This window comes from Ruditapes philippinarum, unplaced genomic scaffold (genome assembly GCF_026571515.1).
Source record: "Ruditapes philippinarum isolate M1 unplaced genomic scaffold, ASM2657151v2 ctg2665_1_1_1_1, whole genome shotgun sequence".
NCBI classification, from domain to species: Eukaryota; Metazoa; Mollusca; class Bivalvia; order Venerida; family Veneridae; genus Ruditapes; species Ruditapes philippinarum.
Genome location: NW_026862957.1, coordinates 305,069 through 324,766, shown reverse-complemented (window position 1 = coordinate 324,766; position 19,698 = coordinate 305,069). Strand labels below are relative to the sequence as shown.

Sequence of the window (19,698 nt, the reverse complement as noted above, 5' to 3'; positions counted from 1 at the left end):
GTATTTCATATTTGGTAGGAAGATAACTTGCATGAAGTTGAATATTTTTCAACTTCACAAGTCAGAGCAATGACTTGGCAACTTATATATTTCACAATTACAAAATGCAATGACTTTGTCGAGCTATAAAACTTGTGTTTACAATTTTTTTGGCGATTTTTCTGTCCATAACTGAGTGAATGGGTAAAAATTGTTTAAGTATTGCTACTGACAAGAATCTGAGCCGGGGGCATTTGTGTTTAACAAACACGTTCTTGTTTTTCAAGAAATTGTTTATAGTGGCCCAAGCATGATAACCAGTTAAATAGATTTTTTCCTTAGAGGCTCATTATGCCCCAGAAATACATTAATTTCTCCCTCACCGCTGAGGGTTCGAATCCCGACAGGGACTTTGGATTCTTTCATGTGAGGAAGCTATCCAGCTAGCTTACGGAACGTCGGTGGTTCTACTCAGGTGCCCGTTCGTGCCTGAAATAATGCATGGAAGGGCACCTGAGGTCTTCCTCCACCAGTAAAGCTGGAACGTCGCGATATGACCTATACTGTGTCGATGTGACGTAAAACCCAAAACAAAACAAAAAAAAAAAAAAAACATTAATTTCTATTTCTCAAAACTTTAAATTTGGTGTTACGTTTATAGTTTTAAAACATTTACTCATTGCTCAATTACCTGAACCATTTTCTCAAACACCATACAACTCATGTTTTTCCTTTCTTTATAAGGAGCAAAATTTTTCGGGCATAATGGGCCTTTAATGATGTAAATATTTAGTGTACAATTTTGATTTACAGATTATGACTTTGAAAGACAACGAGTGTTTAAAAGAATACCTACCACATCTTACCTACCAACAACAGGAACAGAGGGTAACCGTGTATATATGGAGCTCAAAGATGATCTAGACTATGATAAACAGGTATGTGAATATATTGCTATCTATCAGGGAGTTAATAGACTTTGATTTGTTTGAAAGAAGCCGTTGTCATTTATTAAAGTGATCTATAAGTACCAGCCAGATAGAAATAAAAAAGATACGACCAAAAGTAAGCAGGTTGCCTATAACATAATGCAGGGGATTGTTGGCAGTTACCAAGTTAAAATGAAACCTATTCCTTTTAAAAAAAAGTCAAATTTCTTATACCAAACATTAACTATCAATGATATAAGATTATGAATGTTCATTTGATCTTTAATTTAGTCTTCACTGGTTGAATTTTAACTTTTGTGTTTATTTTTAGCCATGTATTATATACATTTTTAGTCACGTTTTACTCTGTTTGAAGTTTGTTGCATTCTTTGACAACCAAACATATATTTAAACACGTTGTCATGAACTGAAAGTAATATCTGGCTATTGTAGAAACTATTCAGACTGAGAGCCACTCTCCTGCCTTAAACAGTTTTTCTCAAGCCAGATATTCTGGTCCATATAAGGAAGCAGTGTAATAGCATTGAATTGAAATATCATCTATAATTTTGTTTTAGTTTGATAGTTTTGGGAAGAAGCTTGATGGTTCTAGTTTGTTAAATGTTCCAATATCTGTATTAAGGGAACAACTGGAAGAAGAGGTATGGGAATGTTTTGTTAGATTAATAATAAATAATGTTGGGAGTGAATTTATTGTTTGTCTAGTAGTCATTGTATGTCTATACACAGATTGAAGAAAAAAATAGTACTCATTCACTCAGAGAAGTATAAAAAAATGTCATTGTAATTTAATTAAAGAAATTTTCGCTTTGTTTTAAAAGATAAACCTGTACATTTGACTTTTTCTGTCCTGCTTTACTATCATATGAAATGGAAAATAAAGCAAACATGAATAATACAAAAAAAAATGTAACATTTCACCTGCATTTAAAAATTTAAGATGGTTTATTAAATGTGTTACATATTTTGTTTTTATGTTCCCTTCAATACAGAGAAGAAATATGCTGATAGCAGAATCACAGAGATTAAGTGAGGATGTCAGAAGGTATGTAACTAGGTTCAGTTCATTTAAATTGAGTATTTAAAAAAAAAAAGCTATAAAAACTGTAGGTTCGCAATGATAAAAAATCATACTTGCACTTTCATATAAATTTGTGTGATGAAGTTAACACTAAACAAATCATTAGGTGAAGTATCATGAATTTATCAGATCATAACATATCAACTGTAGCTTTAACTTTAGGATGTTTCAGGGCTTTTGTGCTTGAACTTTGGATATTAAAATCACAATTGTATGTTAAAGCACGAGTCACAGATTACATTTGTGGTAAATTTACCCTGAAAAAAGTTCTTAATGTCTGTCAAGTGATTTAGCATACAATTTTATCTAAAGATTCCTGATAGAAATATACTATGCTCATCTTTGGGTAAAATACTTTTATTGCAGAAATTTATTATACCCCCACTACAAAATGTGGGGGGGGGGGGGCTATAATGGATTCGCTTGTGTCGGTCGGTCCATTCGTCTCCAGTTTCGTGTTCGCTCTATAAATCCTATACCAATTGAAGGATTTTCTTCAAACTTGGCTGACATGTTCACCTCAACAAGGGGATGTGCAGAACCCATGTTGCATATGTGTCAGCTCCAGGTCAAGGTCACAGTTGAAGGTCAAATATTAGACAGTATGTTGTGTCCGCTGTGTAAGTCCTACACTATTTGAAAGATTTTCTTCAAACTTGGCTCAAATGTTCACCTCAACAAGGGGATGTGCAGAAACCATGTTGCCCATGTGTCAGCTCAAGGTCAAGGTCACAATTTAAGGTCAAATATCAAACAATCAAATATTTGACAGTATGTTGTGTCCGCTCTGTAAGTCCTACACTAATTGAAAGATTTCCTTCAATCTTGGCTCAAATGTTCACCTCAACAAGGTAATGTGCAGAACCCATGTCACCCTTTTGCCGGCTTAATGTCATGGTCACATTTGAAGGTCAATATTTGACTTGGAAAATATTCTTAAATTTTAACATGTATTTGAATATTTCTGAAACTAGAAAAGGTATTTGCTTGAAACTTAAAATATGTAAAGTGTCACAATTAAGATATGCAGGTCAAGTTTCATAACTCTGTATTGCATTTTAACAAAGTTATGCCCCTTTTTATCCCCCGCCGAAAAGGCGGTGGGGGATATAGAAATAGTCTCCGTCCGACCTTCCGTCCGTCTGTCCGACATTTTTGTCCGGAGCATATCTCTAAAAGTATTTGCGTTATCAACTTGAAACTTCATAGGTGGATAGACCTCATTGAGGAGGAGTGCACTGCTTAAGAATGATAACTCTACCCTGCATTATTTTTGAGTTATTGCCCTTTGTTATTTTTCAAAATTGATTTTTGTCCAGAGCATAACTCAAAAAGCCTTTGAGATATCAAAATGAAACTTCATAGGTGCATAGATCTCACTCAGGGGGTGTGCACTGCACAAGAATGACAACTTTACCTTTTATAATTTTTGAGTTATTGCCCTTTGTTATTTTCATACATAATTTTTCACCCGAGTGGAGCATAACTCAAAAGTGTTTGAGATGTCAACATGAAATGTCATAGGTGGATAGATTTTATTGAGGAGGAATGCTGTGCAAAAGAATGATAACTCTTCCCTGTACAATTTTTTAGTTCTTGCCCTTTGTTCTTTTTCATACTATTTTGTCCGGAGCTTATCTCAAAAAGTATTTGAGGTATCAACTTGAAACTTCATAGGTGGATGGATCTCATTGAGGAAGAGTGCAGTGCACAAGAACGTTAACTCTACCCTGCATAATTGTTTAGTTATTGCCCTTTTTTTATTTTTCAAAATTAATTTTTGTCCAGAGCATAACTCAAAAGGCCTTTGAGATATCATTATGAAACTTCATAGGTGCATAGATCTAACTCAGGAGGTGTGCAGTGCACAAGAATGATAACTCTACCTTTTATATTTTTTGAGTTATTGCCCTTTGTTATTTTTTCATACTTAATTTTTCAATTCAATTTTTTTCTCAAAAAGTATTTGAGGTATCAACTTGAAACTTCATAGGTGGATAGATTTTACTGAGGAGGGATGCAGCACACAAGAATGAAAACCTACCCTGCATTATTTTTCAGTTATTGCCCTTTGTTATTTTCAGCCATCAGTATTCACATAGGTTTCAAATCTGTAATCACTATAGCCATCAGTTTTCATTACCAAAAGACCTCTTAAAATGGAATTATTCTGCTCTACTACATATACATTCTTCCAATGAGCCATTTGGCGGGGGATGGCCATATTGACATGGCTCTTGTTAAGTCTTCAAATTTACATAAAATCAAATATTAGACAATATGTCATGTCCTCTATAAAACCTATACTAATGGAAGAATTTTCCTCAAACTTTACTCAAATGTTCACCTCAAGGTTCTTTGCAGAATCCATAATGCCTTTGTGCCGGCTTAAGGTCAAGGTCACACTTGAGGTCAAAAATTGACTTAGAAAATGTTCTTAAATTTTAACATGTATTTGAAACTAGCACAGGTATTTGCTTGAAACTTAAAAGATATATGAGGTGTCACAAATAAGATATGCAGGTCAAGTTTCATAACTCTGTATTGCATTTTGACAAATTAAGTCTTTAAATTTACATACAATCAATAATAGACAATATGTGTCATGTCCACTCTATAAATTCTATACTTATGGAAGAATTTTTTTCAAACTTTACTCAAATGTTCACCCCAAGTGGGCAATGTGCTGAACCCATCTTACCCTTGTGCCAGCTTAAGGTCAAGGCCACACTTGAAGGTCAAAAATTGACTTAGAAAATGTTTAGTACATTGGGAAAATGAAAGGTTATTTGTAACTGTTTCGAACATTATTTGACAATATTTATTTATACCATTACCTGTACAATTTGTCTTTTTTTTCACCAGAGATAATTTCTTTTTATGTATATGTATTTGTGCCACTTAAGTTATTCCCTTTACCACCATTCCAAGTCGACTTCTGTCAAGGACATTGGTGGGGGTATGAATCGCATTCAGCTAAGGGTTCTAGTTGAAATCTAGTAAATTCTACCTGAATATGTGTAATATGTATAAGTGAAAGTATGAACTATGTTTGGCAGCTGTATTTTCTATTACTTGTCAAATTAATTTGGTCTATCGATTCTTATCTGTCAGTTTTTTTAATGAGACTATGTAATCATACTGTGATTACCTATAGTGTGTATAGTAAGTGAGTTTAAAACATAACATATTTTCTCTATGTGTATTCAAAAGATGTTTATTTTACCTTTCAAAAGAGACTATATACTAATCATCAGTTTTTTCAAATATCATAGTTGAGCATAATATATTTAAATGCTAACAAATGCATGTACAATAAAAAATTTGTCTATTACCTGAATCTCACCTATATGTCAGTTGATAGATTTTGCAATATCCTGATGTTTGAAATAGTTAAATCTTAAGTCTATGGGTTTTAATTTATGTGATGGACTTGAATAGTCCTGGGCCTTGTTGTAAATGTTCTGAAATTAATTTATGAAATTAAGATGTATAATTGCATATTTCCATATCATGTTTATAAGCTATTAAAAATGTACATATTGAATTTGTTGTGAAATATGAGTTTATTATTTTACTAGGCAGTTAGACGAGGATCAGGGATTTATGGATGATGATGAAGAGGAGGATAAAGAAAATCATGCTCCTTCATTATCTATACCAGAGGGCCCACAAAAATTGTTATGGGTAGAGAAATACACGCCACAGAGATATACAGATTTATTAAGTGAAGAGGTACGTATATGTGTATCTTGACAAGATGCTTAAGATGTTAAGTCTGAATATTTATAAACCAATCTTGATAAAGGAAGCACCTTTTGAAAATGTGTGTTAAGGAACATATTGATGCAAGTTTATTGAAGAACAAGTTCTTAAAATGGCCATCTGCTTTTGATGAAAGAAATTATGAAATAGCATTGATGAAATGATGTAAAATATGAAATAACATTGATGAAATGATGTAAAATATGAAATGGGATGAAGAAATGATGTAAAATATGAAATAACATTGATGTAATGATGTAAATTGTGAAATTACATTGTTGTAATGATTTTAACTTTCAGAACATAAATCGTACTTTACTACACTGGCTAAAGATGTGGGACTATGTTGTATTTGATAAAGACCTACCTATTAAACCAAAGGAAAAGAAAAAAGAGGAGAACAAGTACAAGAAGAAAAATCAGCCAGAGGTTCTTGATGAATTGGATAAATTTAAAAGACCCCTGCAAAAGGTAAAACAAATTCAGTTTAGTAAAAACCGTAAAAAAGGCATGAAAGCTTCAATGCTTGAAATGAAATGTAAAATTTTGATTATTTTTAGCTCACCAGAGCCGAAGGCTCAAGTGAGCTATTAGTATCAAAGGGGATACTCCGGCGTCCCTCGTCATGCGTCAACAATCGTCTTCTTCTCTGAAACTACTAGGCAGATTTACTTCAAATTTGGTCTGTAGCATCCTTGTGACAGTCACACTTGAATTTGCTCATGTCATTTCAATTGGCCCCTTTTAGGGGTCAGCAGAGCTAAAAATAGAAAAACTTTTAAACATCTTCTTTTACAGAACTAATAGTTGGATGATCACCAAACTTTGTCTGTAGCATTCTTGGGAAGTGTCTTATCAAGTTTGCTCATATTAATTGTATTGGCCCCTATTAGGGGTCAGCAGAGCTAAAAATAGAAAAACCTTTAAACATCTTCTTCTACAGAACTAATGGATGGATGATCACCAAACTTTTGCTCATATTAATTTGATTGGCCCCTTTTAGGGGCCACAAAAGCTAAACATAGAAATACCTTTAAATGCTTATTTCTAGAGAACTAATTGATGGATGATCACCAAACTTTGTCTGTAGCATTCTTGGGGAGTCTTTTATCAAGTTTGCTCATATTAATTTGATTGGCCCCTTTTAGGGGCAGCTAATGCTTAAAATAGAAATACCTTTAAATGTATATTTCTAGAGAACTAATTGATGGATGATCACCAAACTTTGTCTGCAGCATTCTTGGGTAGTCTTTTATCAACTTTGCTAATATTATTTTGATTGGCCCTTCTTAGGGGTCTCTAGGGCTAAAAATAGAAAACGCTTTTAACGTCTTCTCCTATAGAACTAATTGATGGATAATCACCAAACTTAGTATGTAGCATGCTTGGGTACTGTTTTATCAAGTTTGCTCATATTAATTTGATTGGCCCCTTTTAGGGGCCACTAAAGCTAAAAATAGAAATACCTTTAAATGTCTATTTCTAGAGAACTAATTGATGGATGATCACCAAACTTTGTCTATAGCATTCTTGGGTAGTCTTTTATCAAGTTTGCTCATATTAATTTGATTAGCCCCTTTAAGGGGCCGCTAAAGCTAAAAATAGAAATACCTTTAAATGTCTATTTCTACAGAAGTCATGGATTGATGATCACCAAACATTGTCTGAAGCATTGTTGGGTAGTCTTTTATCATGTTTGCTCATATTGTTTTGATTGGCCCCTTTTTAGGGTCACTAAAATTAAAAAAAGATATACATTTAAACATTTATTGCTACATAACTAATTGATGGATGATCACCAAACTTTGTCTGTAGCATTATTTGGTTGTCTTTTATTAAGTTTGCTCAAATTAATTTGATTAGCCCCTTTTAGGGGCCGCTAAAATTAAAAATAGAAATACTTTTAAACATCTTCTCCTACAGAACTAATTGATGGATGATCACCAAACTTTGTCTGTAGCATTTTTGGGTAATCTTTTATCAAGTTTGCTCATATTCATTTCATTGGCCCCCTTTTAGGGGCTGCTTAAGCTAAAAATAGAAAAACCTTCTACTTCAGAACCAATTGATGGGTAATCACCAAACTTTGTCTGTAGCATTCTTGGGTACTCTTTTATCAAGTTTGCTTATATTTATTTGATTAGCCCCTTTTAGGGGCCACTGAAGCTAAAAATAGAAAAAACCTTCGAACATCATCACCAAACTTTGTAGCATTCTTATGTAGTTTTTTTTTTATCAAGTTTGTTTATATTAATTTGGTTAGCTTGGTTTAAGCAAAGCTTAGATACCCCAGGTCATTGCATTTTTTCAAATTATTGTTTAAACATATTCTATGCTCAAATTTAATATTAGAATACACTGAAAAGCAGTTGTTTCTGGTGAGCGACTCAGGGCCATCATGGCCCTCTTGTCTTTAATTTTTAATCAATTAAAAGATGCAAGTAATTTTAATTACAAATTTCAACTCCTTTGGCAGTGCAAAGACTTCTGAAACTGTCAATAAATAGTTTCAACTTTTACAGTTTTAAAATTGTTTGCACATGCAGATGTTTGCATTTATTAACACATAAGAAGTAGAATAACAGAATATTTAATATTTTTCATTCCAGGTGGCCTTGTTATGTGGTCCACCAGGGTTAGGAAAGACAACTCTTGCTCATATTATAGCTAGACATGCTGGCTACAATGTTGTGGAAATGAATGCTAGGTAAAGTAACATTCTTACCTTGGTTTTATAATCACAGAAAAAAATCGTTAATTTTAAGCCTGTTCATTAAGCTCAGAGGTGAGCTTATGTGGAAGTATAATCCCAGTTGTTCATTGAGCTACATTATTCAAAATTACTTTATAGACAACATCTGCTTCTTAAGCACGTGGTAGTTCTTTTTTACCAGTCTTGACATGAATGATTTTAGGCGGCTCTCTGTACAAAAATTATATACATATATTCTGTCTGATGCTATTGCATACATGTGCATGTAATCAGTTATTTCGCCAATATTAGCGTCACGTTAACGTGACACGCCTTTTCATATGTTATTGTATTGATGTCATTAATATGAGTTGACTTCAGGTAATCAGGAATTAAACAAAGTTATTAAAGAGCCTGTGCTATCTTTATTATTTAGTGTTTACACAACAGATGCATAATAGATTTAAAGGAATTTGAAAACCTTCTTAGAAGGTATGATGCCCATAGACTACCATAGGAAATGTCATTCAAACCCTCTTTGCTGAAGTGTAGCAATTCCTAGTGGACCTTTACATATGTCTTGCTCAGGGGGTCAAAAATAGTCTTGTCACGAGGCTAGTTTTCTGAAGAACCAATCACTGTCAGGTTTGGATTTCCCAACCACTTCCTAACCCAGTGTTAGATTCTGTTATTTTCTTCATTTTAGGAAGAAAACTCCAGACTGTTACAATGTGATTTAAAAACCAAGCAAAAACACATGCAAAAAAACTTCAAACAAATTTGCAAGTTTGGGAAGTCACTCCTACAGTATTATTTGTCATTACGCCAAAATTATTAATGTTGACATATATATATCTGATTACAGTGATGATAGAGCAGCTGAGGTGTTTAAAAATAAGATAGAGGCAGCTACCCAGATGAAAGCAGTGCTAGGGGCTGATCCAAGACCTAATTGTCTCGTTATTGATGAAATTGATGGTGCTCCTCAGGTAAATTTATATAACAGCTCCTTAGGTTTTTAATAGAACAGCTCCTCATGTAAATTTATATAACAGCTCCTTGTGTAAATTTATATAACACCTCAGGTAAAGTTATATAACACCTCCACATGTAATAAGAGATTAATACACGGCAGAGTAGGGCTGGAAGGTGATAATCAGCCTGCAGGGGTGATTATCACTTTCCGGCCCATCTATGATGTGTATTAATGTCTTTAACACACTTAATAGATCTAATAGTACTTAGCATTTAAAAAAAAAATTCTTTGATATTTCTTTGTTGAAATTCCTGTCTATGTAGGTTTCTACTGTACTGGGATCCTACATATTACCAGACAAAATATGAAGTCTTTTATTTGTAACTTTTATTTAAAATAATAAAAAAAGAATGGAATTGAATCCGAATTAATTTTGGGTTCTTAATGCACGTAAACATTCCTTTATAAAACATGGAATTAAACATGTGACCGTAGAAATGTTTCTATAAAGTAGGGCATTATAAGAGGAAAAAAATTGTGTAAACAACTCAATTTACCGGACGGTGTTTCAAACATTTTTGAAGTCGTGAATTGAAATTAATCTTTAAAAAATCAGCAAGGAAACAACCACTATTAAATGGAAAGGTTAAGATATTTAAAAAACCCAGTATGTCACTAGAAATAGATACGACAGCCATGCCTGTTATGAAGAGGCCGATATATAGGGTGTAATTGAAATTAACACTATTAACACTATATTAACTCAATTAACGTATTGATTCTTCATGATCTTTAAACGAATGAAACATTTTGATATTCTAATGAAATTCTGTTCTTTGTCATACAGTTTCCTTTTGGTCATCATGTAGCAGGTTACAAAAGCCATAAAATCTTTTTTATTTACATTTCATGTAAAGTTTCCACCCATGGCGTAAACCATTTCCTTATATGTTTTTTAATGCGACTCCTTTGTAAAAGACAACAACGAGATACTGTTTAGACTAAATTTGAAATAACTTTTTATCATTGAAATATGTTACGATTGTCTCTTGAGGTAATGTTGAAAAGAATTAAAAGTGAAACCTATCTAAAAACCTATTAAGGGTCTCCATATTCGGGCCTGCGCAGAACAGATTTTTCCCCGTCATGACCAGGTCATGAAATAACTAGTAAACGAAAGGGCATGTTAGTAGATAAAGAACTGAATCAACAATATTTACCTGAGAGTGGTTTTGTTGTTATTTACTTTGAAAGAGAAAGTATGTGTACGATTCAGACTGTATGATTTTTTAATAGAAGCAAAAAAATAAGCAGTATTCAGCAGTAATAGCTTTTGTCCGGTAAACTGATTGTCCGGTAAATATGTAGGATCCCAGTACAGTAGCTTCTTCAGAGTTAGTACACTAGAAATAAGAAGCATTTCCCTTTAAATTTCAATAAATCTGTGTGTGCATAATATGCATAAACTCTCTTCATAAAATTAAGGATCCATACTTAAAACCTACTTTCACTAAAATGTGACATCATTGTTTCAGTTTGTGTGCATACTTGTGTTTAGCGGGCCAATTATGATTATGAGTTTTCGGCCCCTGGCTGCAAACTGATAATTGGTCATGTGACACTCATAATCAGTTGAAATCATATGCAATTTTGTTACTTATAAGTCAATCAAGTGTGTAAATTTATATAAGCCAAGCTCCTCAAAAATATGCCACTTTCCAAAAAGTTGTGGTAAAGTGGAGACTTTAAAACATTTTGGCTGAACCACTGATTTAAACCATTCGTTTCCACAATTGGAAGTTGACTTAAAAAGTTTTTTTTTTTTTTTTTAACAAAAATATTAAATCCCAGGTTTAGGTAGAGGTAAATTAGAAAGAACAACACATCAACTTAAACATATATATATATAATGGCACGGTTCCGCTTCTTCACAATAAACACTTGACTAAAATTATGCCCTAAAAGTATATAAATTGTGGATTACTTTAAGTACAAAATGTTACTCTATGTAAAACAAAAGTTTCCTTTTTCATTTAAAAACTTGAAACAAATTAAGCAGACTTGAAAGTAAAGACAGAAATAGGATTTTACTATGGAGCAGCAAAATTTTCTGTATGATCTTATGAAATTTAGTAAGTTTATCTATTAAAAGATAAACCTACCCTATTTGAGGTAGAGTTACAAAATTTGAATCAATGTTCCAGTGGTTACACAGAAGTGAAAAAAACCCATCTTTACTAACTAAATAAAAAATTTCAGTTTTGAATCCATGTTTCATTGGATTCACAAAATTGAAAAAAAAAATATATCTCAAATAACTTTCTTAAATTAAAATTTCAGTGCAAAGGAATTAAATGAAATGATTTATGTTTTGTCACAGGCTGCCATTAATGTACTACTAAATGTGATAAAGAAATCAGACACGCCAGAAGAAGGAAAAAGAAGAAAAAACGAGGGGGGGAACTTACGCGGAAAATCATTTTATTGAAAGACCAGTAAGTGTTAAAAACTATGTTCCCACATTTTTTTCCTCCCTAACATTTTGTTTTTAATTTGCATTGAAAATTTTTTTGGTAGAAAATTTCCCCTTCCAATTATTTTTTGTTTCATTTTGGTCCAAAATTCTGTAAGGGAAGCTAAATTTTTGAATTTTGTAACTTGTACTTTTATCTCAAATAAAAAATTATTGGACCCACAACTTGTTTAAACCCATAAATTTTAAAAGATGCGTATTTTGTTTTAAATAAAAAAAGGGGGCTTTAAAATTACTGAAGAAAAAACAACAAAAAACAATTGGCTGCAAGAGAAATTAATTTATAACATTTCAAATTGGCTCCAACAGCAAAACATGAAATGAGATTTGTTTCTCTTTGCATTTGATAGTTTATTATTTAACAGGTAAATTCACTTTTTGGGATCAAATTGATAGTTTTACAGCTACATACTCAACGTTTAAACTGATATTTTTCTCAAGATTCTAAATACATGTAGAACCTCAAGAACTTCAAAAAATTGTCCATGTATTTATATTACAAATTCAAAAGATAAATATATGTGTAATATTTAGCTTATGGTTACATTGACTTGCTTGACTTGCTAAACCATTGGTGTAGTGCTAGGCAGTTTATATCTGTAGTGTCAAACCAGACTTTTACCATACTTAATAATAAAATTTTCATACTTAGATCCCTTTTAAGAAATATTCAAATTCGGCACAAAATTAACAGGTTAAGTGTAAATGATTGTATATGTTCTACATTATACAGATATGTACCAGCGTTAAGACAATTACGACAGATTGCTATGATCCTTAGCTTCCCTCAAACTGAATCAACCAAGCTGGCTGGAAGGTTGTATGAGGTGAGAAATATTATTTGTAATATTAACAAAAAGTATGGGTTAATAGTTTGATTTCTTTAAGCTAAAAATCTAGCTGTAGAATTAAAAAAATAAGCTATGTATAATATGTTCATTATGTATAAAGCTGCTGATACAGTGTCCAGAAGTTGTCTTTTCTTTGTGATCAAGATAATTCTATGTGACTAAGCATCAACATCTGTCTAATTGGGATTTTTATGCCCCCGCCATGTAAGGGCAGGGGCATATAGTGTTACCCTGTTCCGTCCTTCCATCATTCCGTCCTTCCGTCATTCTGTCATTCCGTCATCATCAGTTTCCGTTCATTATCTTAGTAACGGTTGCACATATTCAACTTAAATTTGACATATGGATATGTCATGAGAAAATACAGGTCAAGTTCGAATTTGGTCATGGTTCAATGATTTTTGGCAGAGTTATGCCCCTTTTACTTTGAAAATGATATGAAATTTTCAGTTTCCGTTCATTATCTTCCCAACGGTACAACACATTCAATTCAAATTTGACATATGGATATGTCATGAGTAAATACAGGTCAAATTCGAATTTGGTCATGGTTCGATGATTTTTGGCAGAGTTATGCCCCTTTTACTTTGAAAATAATATGAAATTTTCAGTTTCCGTTCATTATCTCCCCAACGGTACAACACATTCAACTCAAATTTGACATATGGATATGTCATGAGAAAATACAGGTCAAGTTCGAATTTGGTCATAGTTCAATGATTTTTGGCAGAGTTATGCCCCTTTTACTTTGAAAATAATATGAAATTTTCAGTTTCTGTTCATTATCTTCCCAACGGTACAACACATTCAATTCAAATTTGACATATGGATATGTCATGAGAAAAATACAGGTCAAGTTGGAATTTGGTCATGGTTCAATGATTTTTGGCAGAGTTATGCCCCTTTTACTTTGAACATAATATGAAAATTTCAGTTTCCGTTCATTATCTCCAACGGTACAACACATTCAACTCAAATTTGACATATGGATATGTCATGAGAAAATACAGGTCAAGTTCGAATTTGGTCATAGTTCAATGATTTTTGGCAGAGTTATGCCCCTTTTACTTTTGAAAATAATATGAAATTTTCAGTTTCTGTTCATTATCTTCCCAACGGTACAACACATTCAATTCAAACTTGACATATGGATATGTCATGAGAAAAATACAGGTCAAGTTGGAATTTGGTCATGGTTCAATGATTTTTGGCAGAGTTATGCTCCTTTTACTTTGAAAATAACATGAAATTTTCAGTTTCTGTTCATTATCTTCCCAACGGTACAACACATTCAATTCAAACTTGACATATGGATATGTCATGAGAAAATACAGGTCAAGTTCGAATTTGGTCATGGTTCAATGATTTTTGGCAGAGTTATGCCCCTTTTACTTTGAAAATGATATGAAATTTTCAGTTTCCGTTCATTATCTCCAACGGTACAACACATTCAACTCAAATTTGACATATGGATATGTCATGAGAAAATACAGGTCAAGTTTGAATTTGGTCATGGGTCGATGATTTTTGGCAGAGTTATGCCCCTTTTACTTTGAAAATAATATGAAATTTTCAGTTTCCGTTCATTATCTCCCCAACGGTACAACACATTCAACTCAAATTTGACATATGGATATGTCATGAGAAAATACAGATCAAGTTCGAATTTGGTCATGCTTCGATGATTTTTGGCAGAGTTATGCTCCTTTTACTTTGAAAATAATATGAAATTTTCAGTTTCTGTTTATTATCTCCCCAACAGTACAACACATTCAACTCAAATTTGACATATGGATACGTCAAAGGAATGCCCAGGCCAAGTTCGAATTTGGTCATGGTTCAATGATATTTGGCAGAGTAATGCCCCTTTCACTTTGAAAATAATATGAAATTTACAGTTTCTGTTCATTATCTACCCAACAGCGTTACATATTCAACTCAAATTTGACATATGGGTATGTCAAAGGAATGTGCAGGTCAAGTTGGAATTTGGTCATGGTTCGATGATTTTTTGGCAGAGTTATGTCCCTTTCACTTTGAAAAATAATATAGATACATCTTAGGAATAAGCAGTTTAAGTTTGAATTTGGTCGTGGTTCAATGATTTTGGACAAAATTATCTTTCTTGAATATTGGACAAATTTTGAACTTTCAGTTTCAGCACTCGTACTTTTATGGAAATGTATGTAGCCATTATTTTGGCTACAAATATGAAATATGCTATTTTCCAAAGGTTTAGACTGAATAATTTCAGTGTCTTAAACATTGTATGAAAATGGTTTGTGTTTACTGTTAACATTGAAAAGTTTTAAGGGCTTTGAACTTAAAATGAAAACAATAATTTGTGCAAACAATTTTGGAACTAAATATTATAACATCTGAAATTTTGGCTGCATGCGGGGGCATCCGTGGCATGATGACACATTTCTAGTTTTAGAAATGCTTACGCTACTGTTTCTGTGGATGATGTCAAACAAAAATGGGTAAAGATAAATGAGCTTTCGTATTGTAATTTTTATTTCACACTTAAATTGCTTCATTGTTTCTAATAGACACAATACATTTGTATCTGGCCATGAAAAGTTAAAGGGAAAACAGCAAATTACTAAAAAAAAATTGAGCTCTGGGTGATATTGAGTCACGTAAAGAGTGCTGGCCTATGTTTTAAAAGACTGTATAATGGTATGTATAATGACACATTGTTATATTTTCAGGTTGTACGGATAGAGAAACTAAGATCTGATATGAACACATTGTGTTATATTTTCAGGTTGTACGGACAGAGAAACTAAGATCTGATATGAACACATTGTGTTATATTTTCAGGTTGTATGGATAGAGAAACTAAGATCTGATATGAACACATTGTGTTATATTTTCAGGTTGTACGGATAGAGAAACTAAGATCTGATATGAACACATTGTGTTATATTTTCAGGTTGTACGGACAGAGAAACTAAGATCTGATATGAACACATTGTGTTATATTTTCAGGTTGTACGGACAGAGAAACTAAGATCTGATATGAACACATTGTGTTATATTTTCAGGTTGTACGGATAGAGAAACTAAGATCTGATATGAACACATTGTGTTATATTTTCAGGTTGTACGGATAGAGAAACTAAGATCTGATATGAACACATTGTGTTATATTTTCAGGTTGTACGGACAGAGAAACTAAGATCTGATATGAACACATTGTGTTATATTTTCAGGTTGTACGGATAGAGAAACTAAGATCTGATATGAACACATTGTTAGCTTTATGTGAGAAAACTGACAATGATATACGTTCCTGTCTAAATACTCTACAGGTAATTATATCACATTATGATAATGAAATAAACAGTTATACTTGTTTGCAATGTTTATGAGTACAATTTATGTAGAATAATTTTATACTGACAATTTCAGTAAGCCACAGTAAACTCTGTAAACATATCCATCTTATCATACCCTCTGATGAAACTTTTAATTTAGAAGTGTAGGAAAGTTATTTATAAATAAGTTTACAGTTAAGCCTTCTTCAAATCTGATTTTTTTACATGTTACTTGTGTTATGAAATGTTTATCTGACATAAATGTTCGTTATAATCAAATATTTATATTACAGTTTATACATGGTCAGTGTAAAGAGTTGAACATAAAGAATGTACAATCTATGGCTGTAGGACAGAAAGATTCACATAAAAGTTTATTCTCTGTTTGGTATGATGTACTGACATTACCCAGACCTAAAAGGTACTTCTATATGTTAATTTCCTATACTAAAAGACATTTTTACACCATATTTATTATTAATTACCCAGACCTAAAAGACACACTTTGTAAAGGTCAATGGTGACTTTCCAGCTTTTGTAGTGGGGACCTTAGGTTTTCCTCCGTGCACTACTTTAAGGCACAAATGGGCTCCTGACATTCTATGAGCTAGCTGGATAGCTTTGTCACATTAACAAATCTAAGGTTCCTGATGAGATTTGAACCCTCGGCATTGAGGAACCTTAAAGATGTAAATTTTTATATTAAGACAAATCTTTTGTTTTATTCAGTCAGAGTTTGCAAGCTCTATCACTAAAATGTGTGTGAAACGTAATTTTAATCAAGGCTTTTTCATAAGGAGAGCTTTAGATCAGTTGGCATCGTTCAAGTTTAAGTTGAGCACAAACTTTGCTGACAAACAGGTTGATAACATTGCATATTATGTGAAGTTTATTTTCATTTTGTTTGATATTGTATATACACTGATATGTGTATGTTAATTTGATATTTATGATGCATATTTCAGACAGAAGTTTGTAAATATTCAGGATGCTAATGTAAAAGATCTTGTCCTCAACACTTCACCTTCAGCAAGGTTAGTTCTGCTAAAATTTGTTTTACTTGAAATATCCCTGACACTTAAATTAGCACTTTATTCATGTTTCCTGCAGAAGTATTTTTAATTCCTAATTTCAAGAGAGAAAAAAGTAAGTCTTCAATACAAGGAGAAATGAAGAACTGATTATAAAATGATGAATGACTTTTTCTGTCAGTTTACCAGGAGGCTCATCTTGACAGTCTGCACAGTTTCGATTTTGTTGGTTACTTCATTGTTTTTAGGTCTTAACTCCTGTGACATAAAATGGACTGTTCAAGATTTAAAGCATGGCTAGTCCATTGTTTATATTTGGTCAATAATTTAATGTTTGCATACCTACTTCCATTTGACAATGAGCACACTTGATTATCTTATGATTCGTGAGTAGTAAAAGGGACATTACTCTGTTTAACTTTGGTCGTTTTTATCCCAGATGTTTTGCACATTTGATAAAAAAATTATTCATTAATATGTAACATGTTTTGTACTTTTTTGAGAAAATTGTTGATATTTATTTAATTTTATAGAGATGAAATAAAAAGGTTGAAAATAGAATGTTTGTACTGTAAATTTCAGGTTTAATAATGTATTATCTGAGGTACAGGGTACTGGAGAATATGATAAACTCACACAGGGATTGTTTGAAAATTATCTAGACTGTAAATTTAAAGATCCTTACATGGATGGTGTAAGTATATGCCTGTGTTTATATTTTATCATTTGCAAAATTTTAAAGTTCCAAGTTTAATGTTTTGTGTAATAACTTGTAATATTAGATTACACATGGGGGGAATGTATAGTCTGATAAATTGTTTTTGGCATCCCATCATTTAGCTAAAATTCACAGAAATGTTGTGTTTACCTTACATTCAGCCATTTTGCCCTTGTGTTCCAATAGGCGATCAACAATTAATTATTGGGTGTGCAACTTTTGTTAAGGGATAGTGTAGGTTAAATGCACAATGTGTTTATTGGAAATGATTTACAAGTCTGTATTTTACACCAATGACATCAGGGAATTAAGTTCATACCAATGCAAATGAGGCCACTATCACTTTTCTGATGCCTCCACGAAAGTTTAAAGTCTAGTTGGAACTTTTTATAAGGATATAGATATAAATGATGTTTTTAAATGATAATTTATCTTGATATTTGATAGAAGAAATATTAATCTACTGTTGAGAATTCTTTATGATATGGTACAATGTTAATGTTATTAATTGGTCAGCAGTCACATATCTGATGGCGTATCCATTTATACAAAAATTATGTTGGAATGTATTTTTTTTTTTTCTCGAAAAAATTTTGCTCTGATTTTTCATGACATAGGGAGAATACACAATTGATAAAAAAAACCAGGTAAAATTAAAATAGTTTGATGAGAAAAAAGTTCACATACAAATGAGAATTATACAAATCTATTGTGGGTACAAATCTGACTAGAGGGGGATTCTTTCATGTGAGGAAGTTATGAAGCCACCTTCTAAATAAAAAGTAGGTGGTTGTTTTTCATTTAAGTGACACTGGTGATAGAGATATTGCACACATCTTCTGAGGTCATCCTCGATTGAAAGTTTAACTATATACACAGTATCTGTATGACTTATAACTCATCAAAAAAATATAATATTGTTATATATGTTGTTTCAGGTATCCATGGCAACAGATTGGCTGTGTTATAATGACCATATTACCCAATATATACAACATTTACAGGACTATAGACTGATGCCATATCTACCATATTTACCTGTTGTGTTCCATTTTCTGTTTGCTTCAAATACAGTGCCTAAAATACAATACCCACACTCTATGGTAGATGTAAGTACCCTATAGGAAAAAACTGTAATGGCTATATTTTCCATTCTGTTATTTTTGTAACTAGAATTCATGAATTCTGCAGGACATTTCACTGTTCAATCTAGAGCGCGCCATTGCGCCATTGACCCCCTGAAAAGACCGCAGGCGCAAAACAAATTCAACTGTGGGCCCGACGGGCGCACTCATAAAAAATGCCATTAATGATCTTAAACCTGATTAAGTACATAAAAAGTTTCTTGTGAATAATATTAATAAATACTGAATTCAAAACTGAAGTTTGTATAGAAAAACAAGAGCATGTTGGTAAGATAGTTACTGCACTCGGTAACCCTTTTAAAACCTTGATCGCTACGCTCTCTCGTTCTGGGTCTGTAAATACTATGCAGACCTGTTCTTCGTACCGTAACTATTACTTACTTTTGAGTTACAGTTTTTATAAACAAAACAAATCGTCACAGATAATCCAATGTGTGCGTGTAGTTATAGTTTTTGAACGGTCAAAACAAATTAATATGCAATTACTTTCCGGAGGAAAAAAAACTTTATATTTGTGAAAAAGTGCGAGTTAATTATAGAGGTGTGCATAAATTATTACGAACACACCTTCAACCAATTAAAAAAGTCTTAAAAATGGAGCTAATCAAACATGATTGGCTAGGGAGTGTCTGACAATTTAGTAAATAAACTTTG

At 32.5% G+C, this 19,698-nt stretch overlaps 1 protein-coding gene across 1 annotated transcript in view; it reads left to right on the top strand.

Moving 5' to 3' along the window:
• Positions 1-19,698, top strand: part of LOC132720779 (chromosome transmission fidelity protein 18 homolog) — a gene marked incomplete at its 5' end in the record, with an annotated part of 34,759 nt that overhangs the window by 9,181 nt on the left and 5,880 nt on the right. Inside the window, 15 exon segments of the mRNA XM_060704986.1 lie at positions 793-917; positions 1,487-1,570; positions 1,922-1,974; positions 5,592-5,745; positions 6,076-6,246; positions 8,385-8,482; positions 9,333-9,456; positions 11,824-11,875; positions 11,878-11,938; positions 12,710-12,803; positions 16,046-16,144; positions 16,444-16,571; positions 17,116-17,184; positions 17,764-17,875; positions 18,838-19,008. Coding sequence (XP_060560969.1) covers positions 793-917; positions 1,487-1,570; positions 1,922-1,974; positions 5,592-5,745; positions 6,076-6,246; positions 8,385-8,482; positions 9,333-9,456; positions 11,824-11,875; positions 11,878-11,938; positions 12,710-12,803; positions 16,046-16,144; positions 16,444-16,571; positions 17,116-17,184; positions 17,764-17,875; positions 18,838-19,008 — 1,595 coding nt within the window.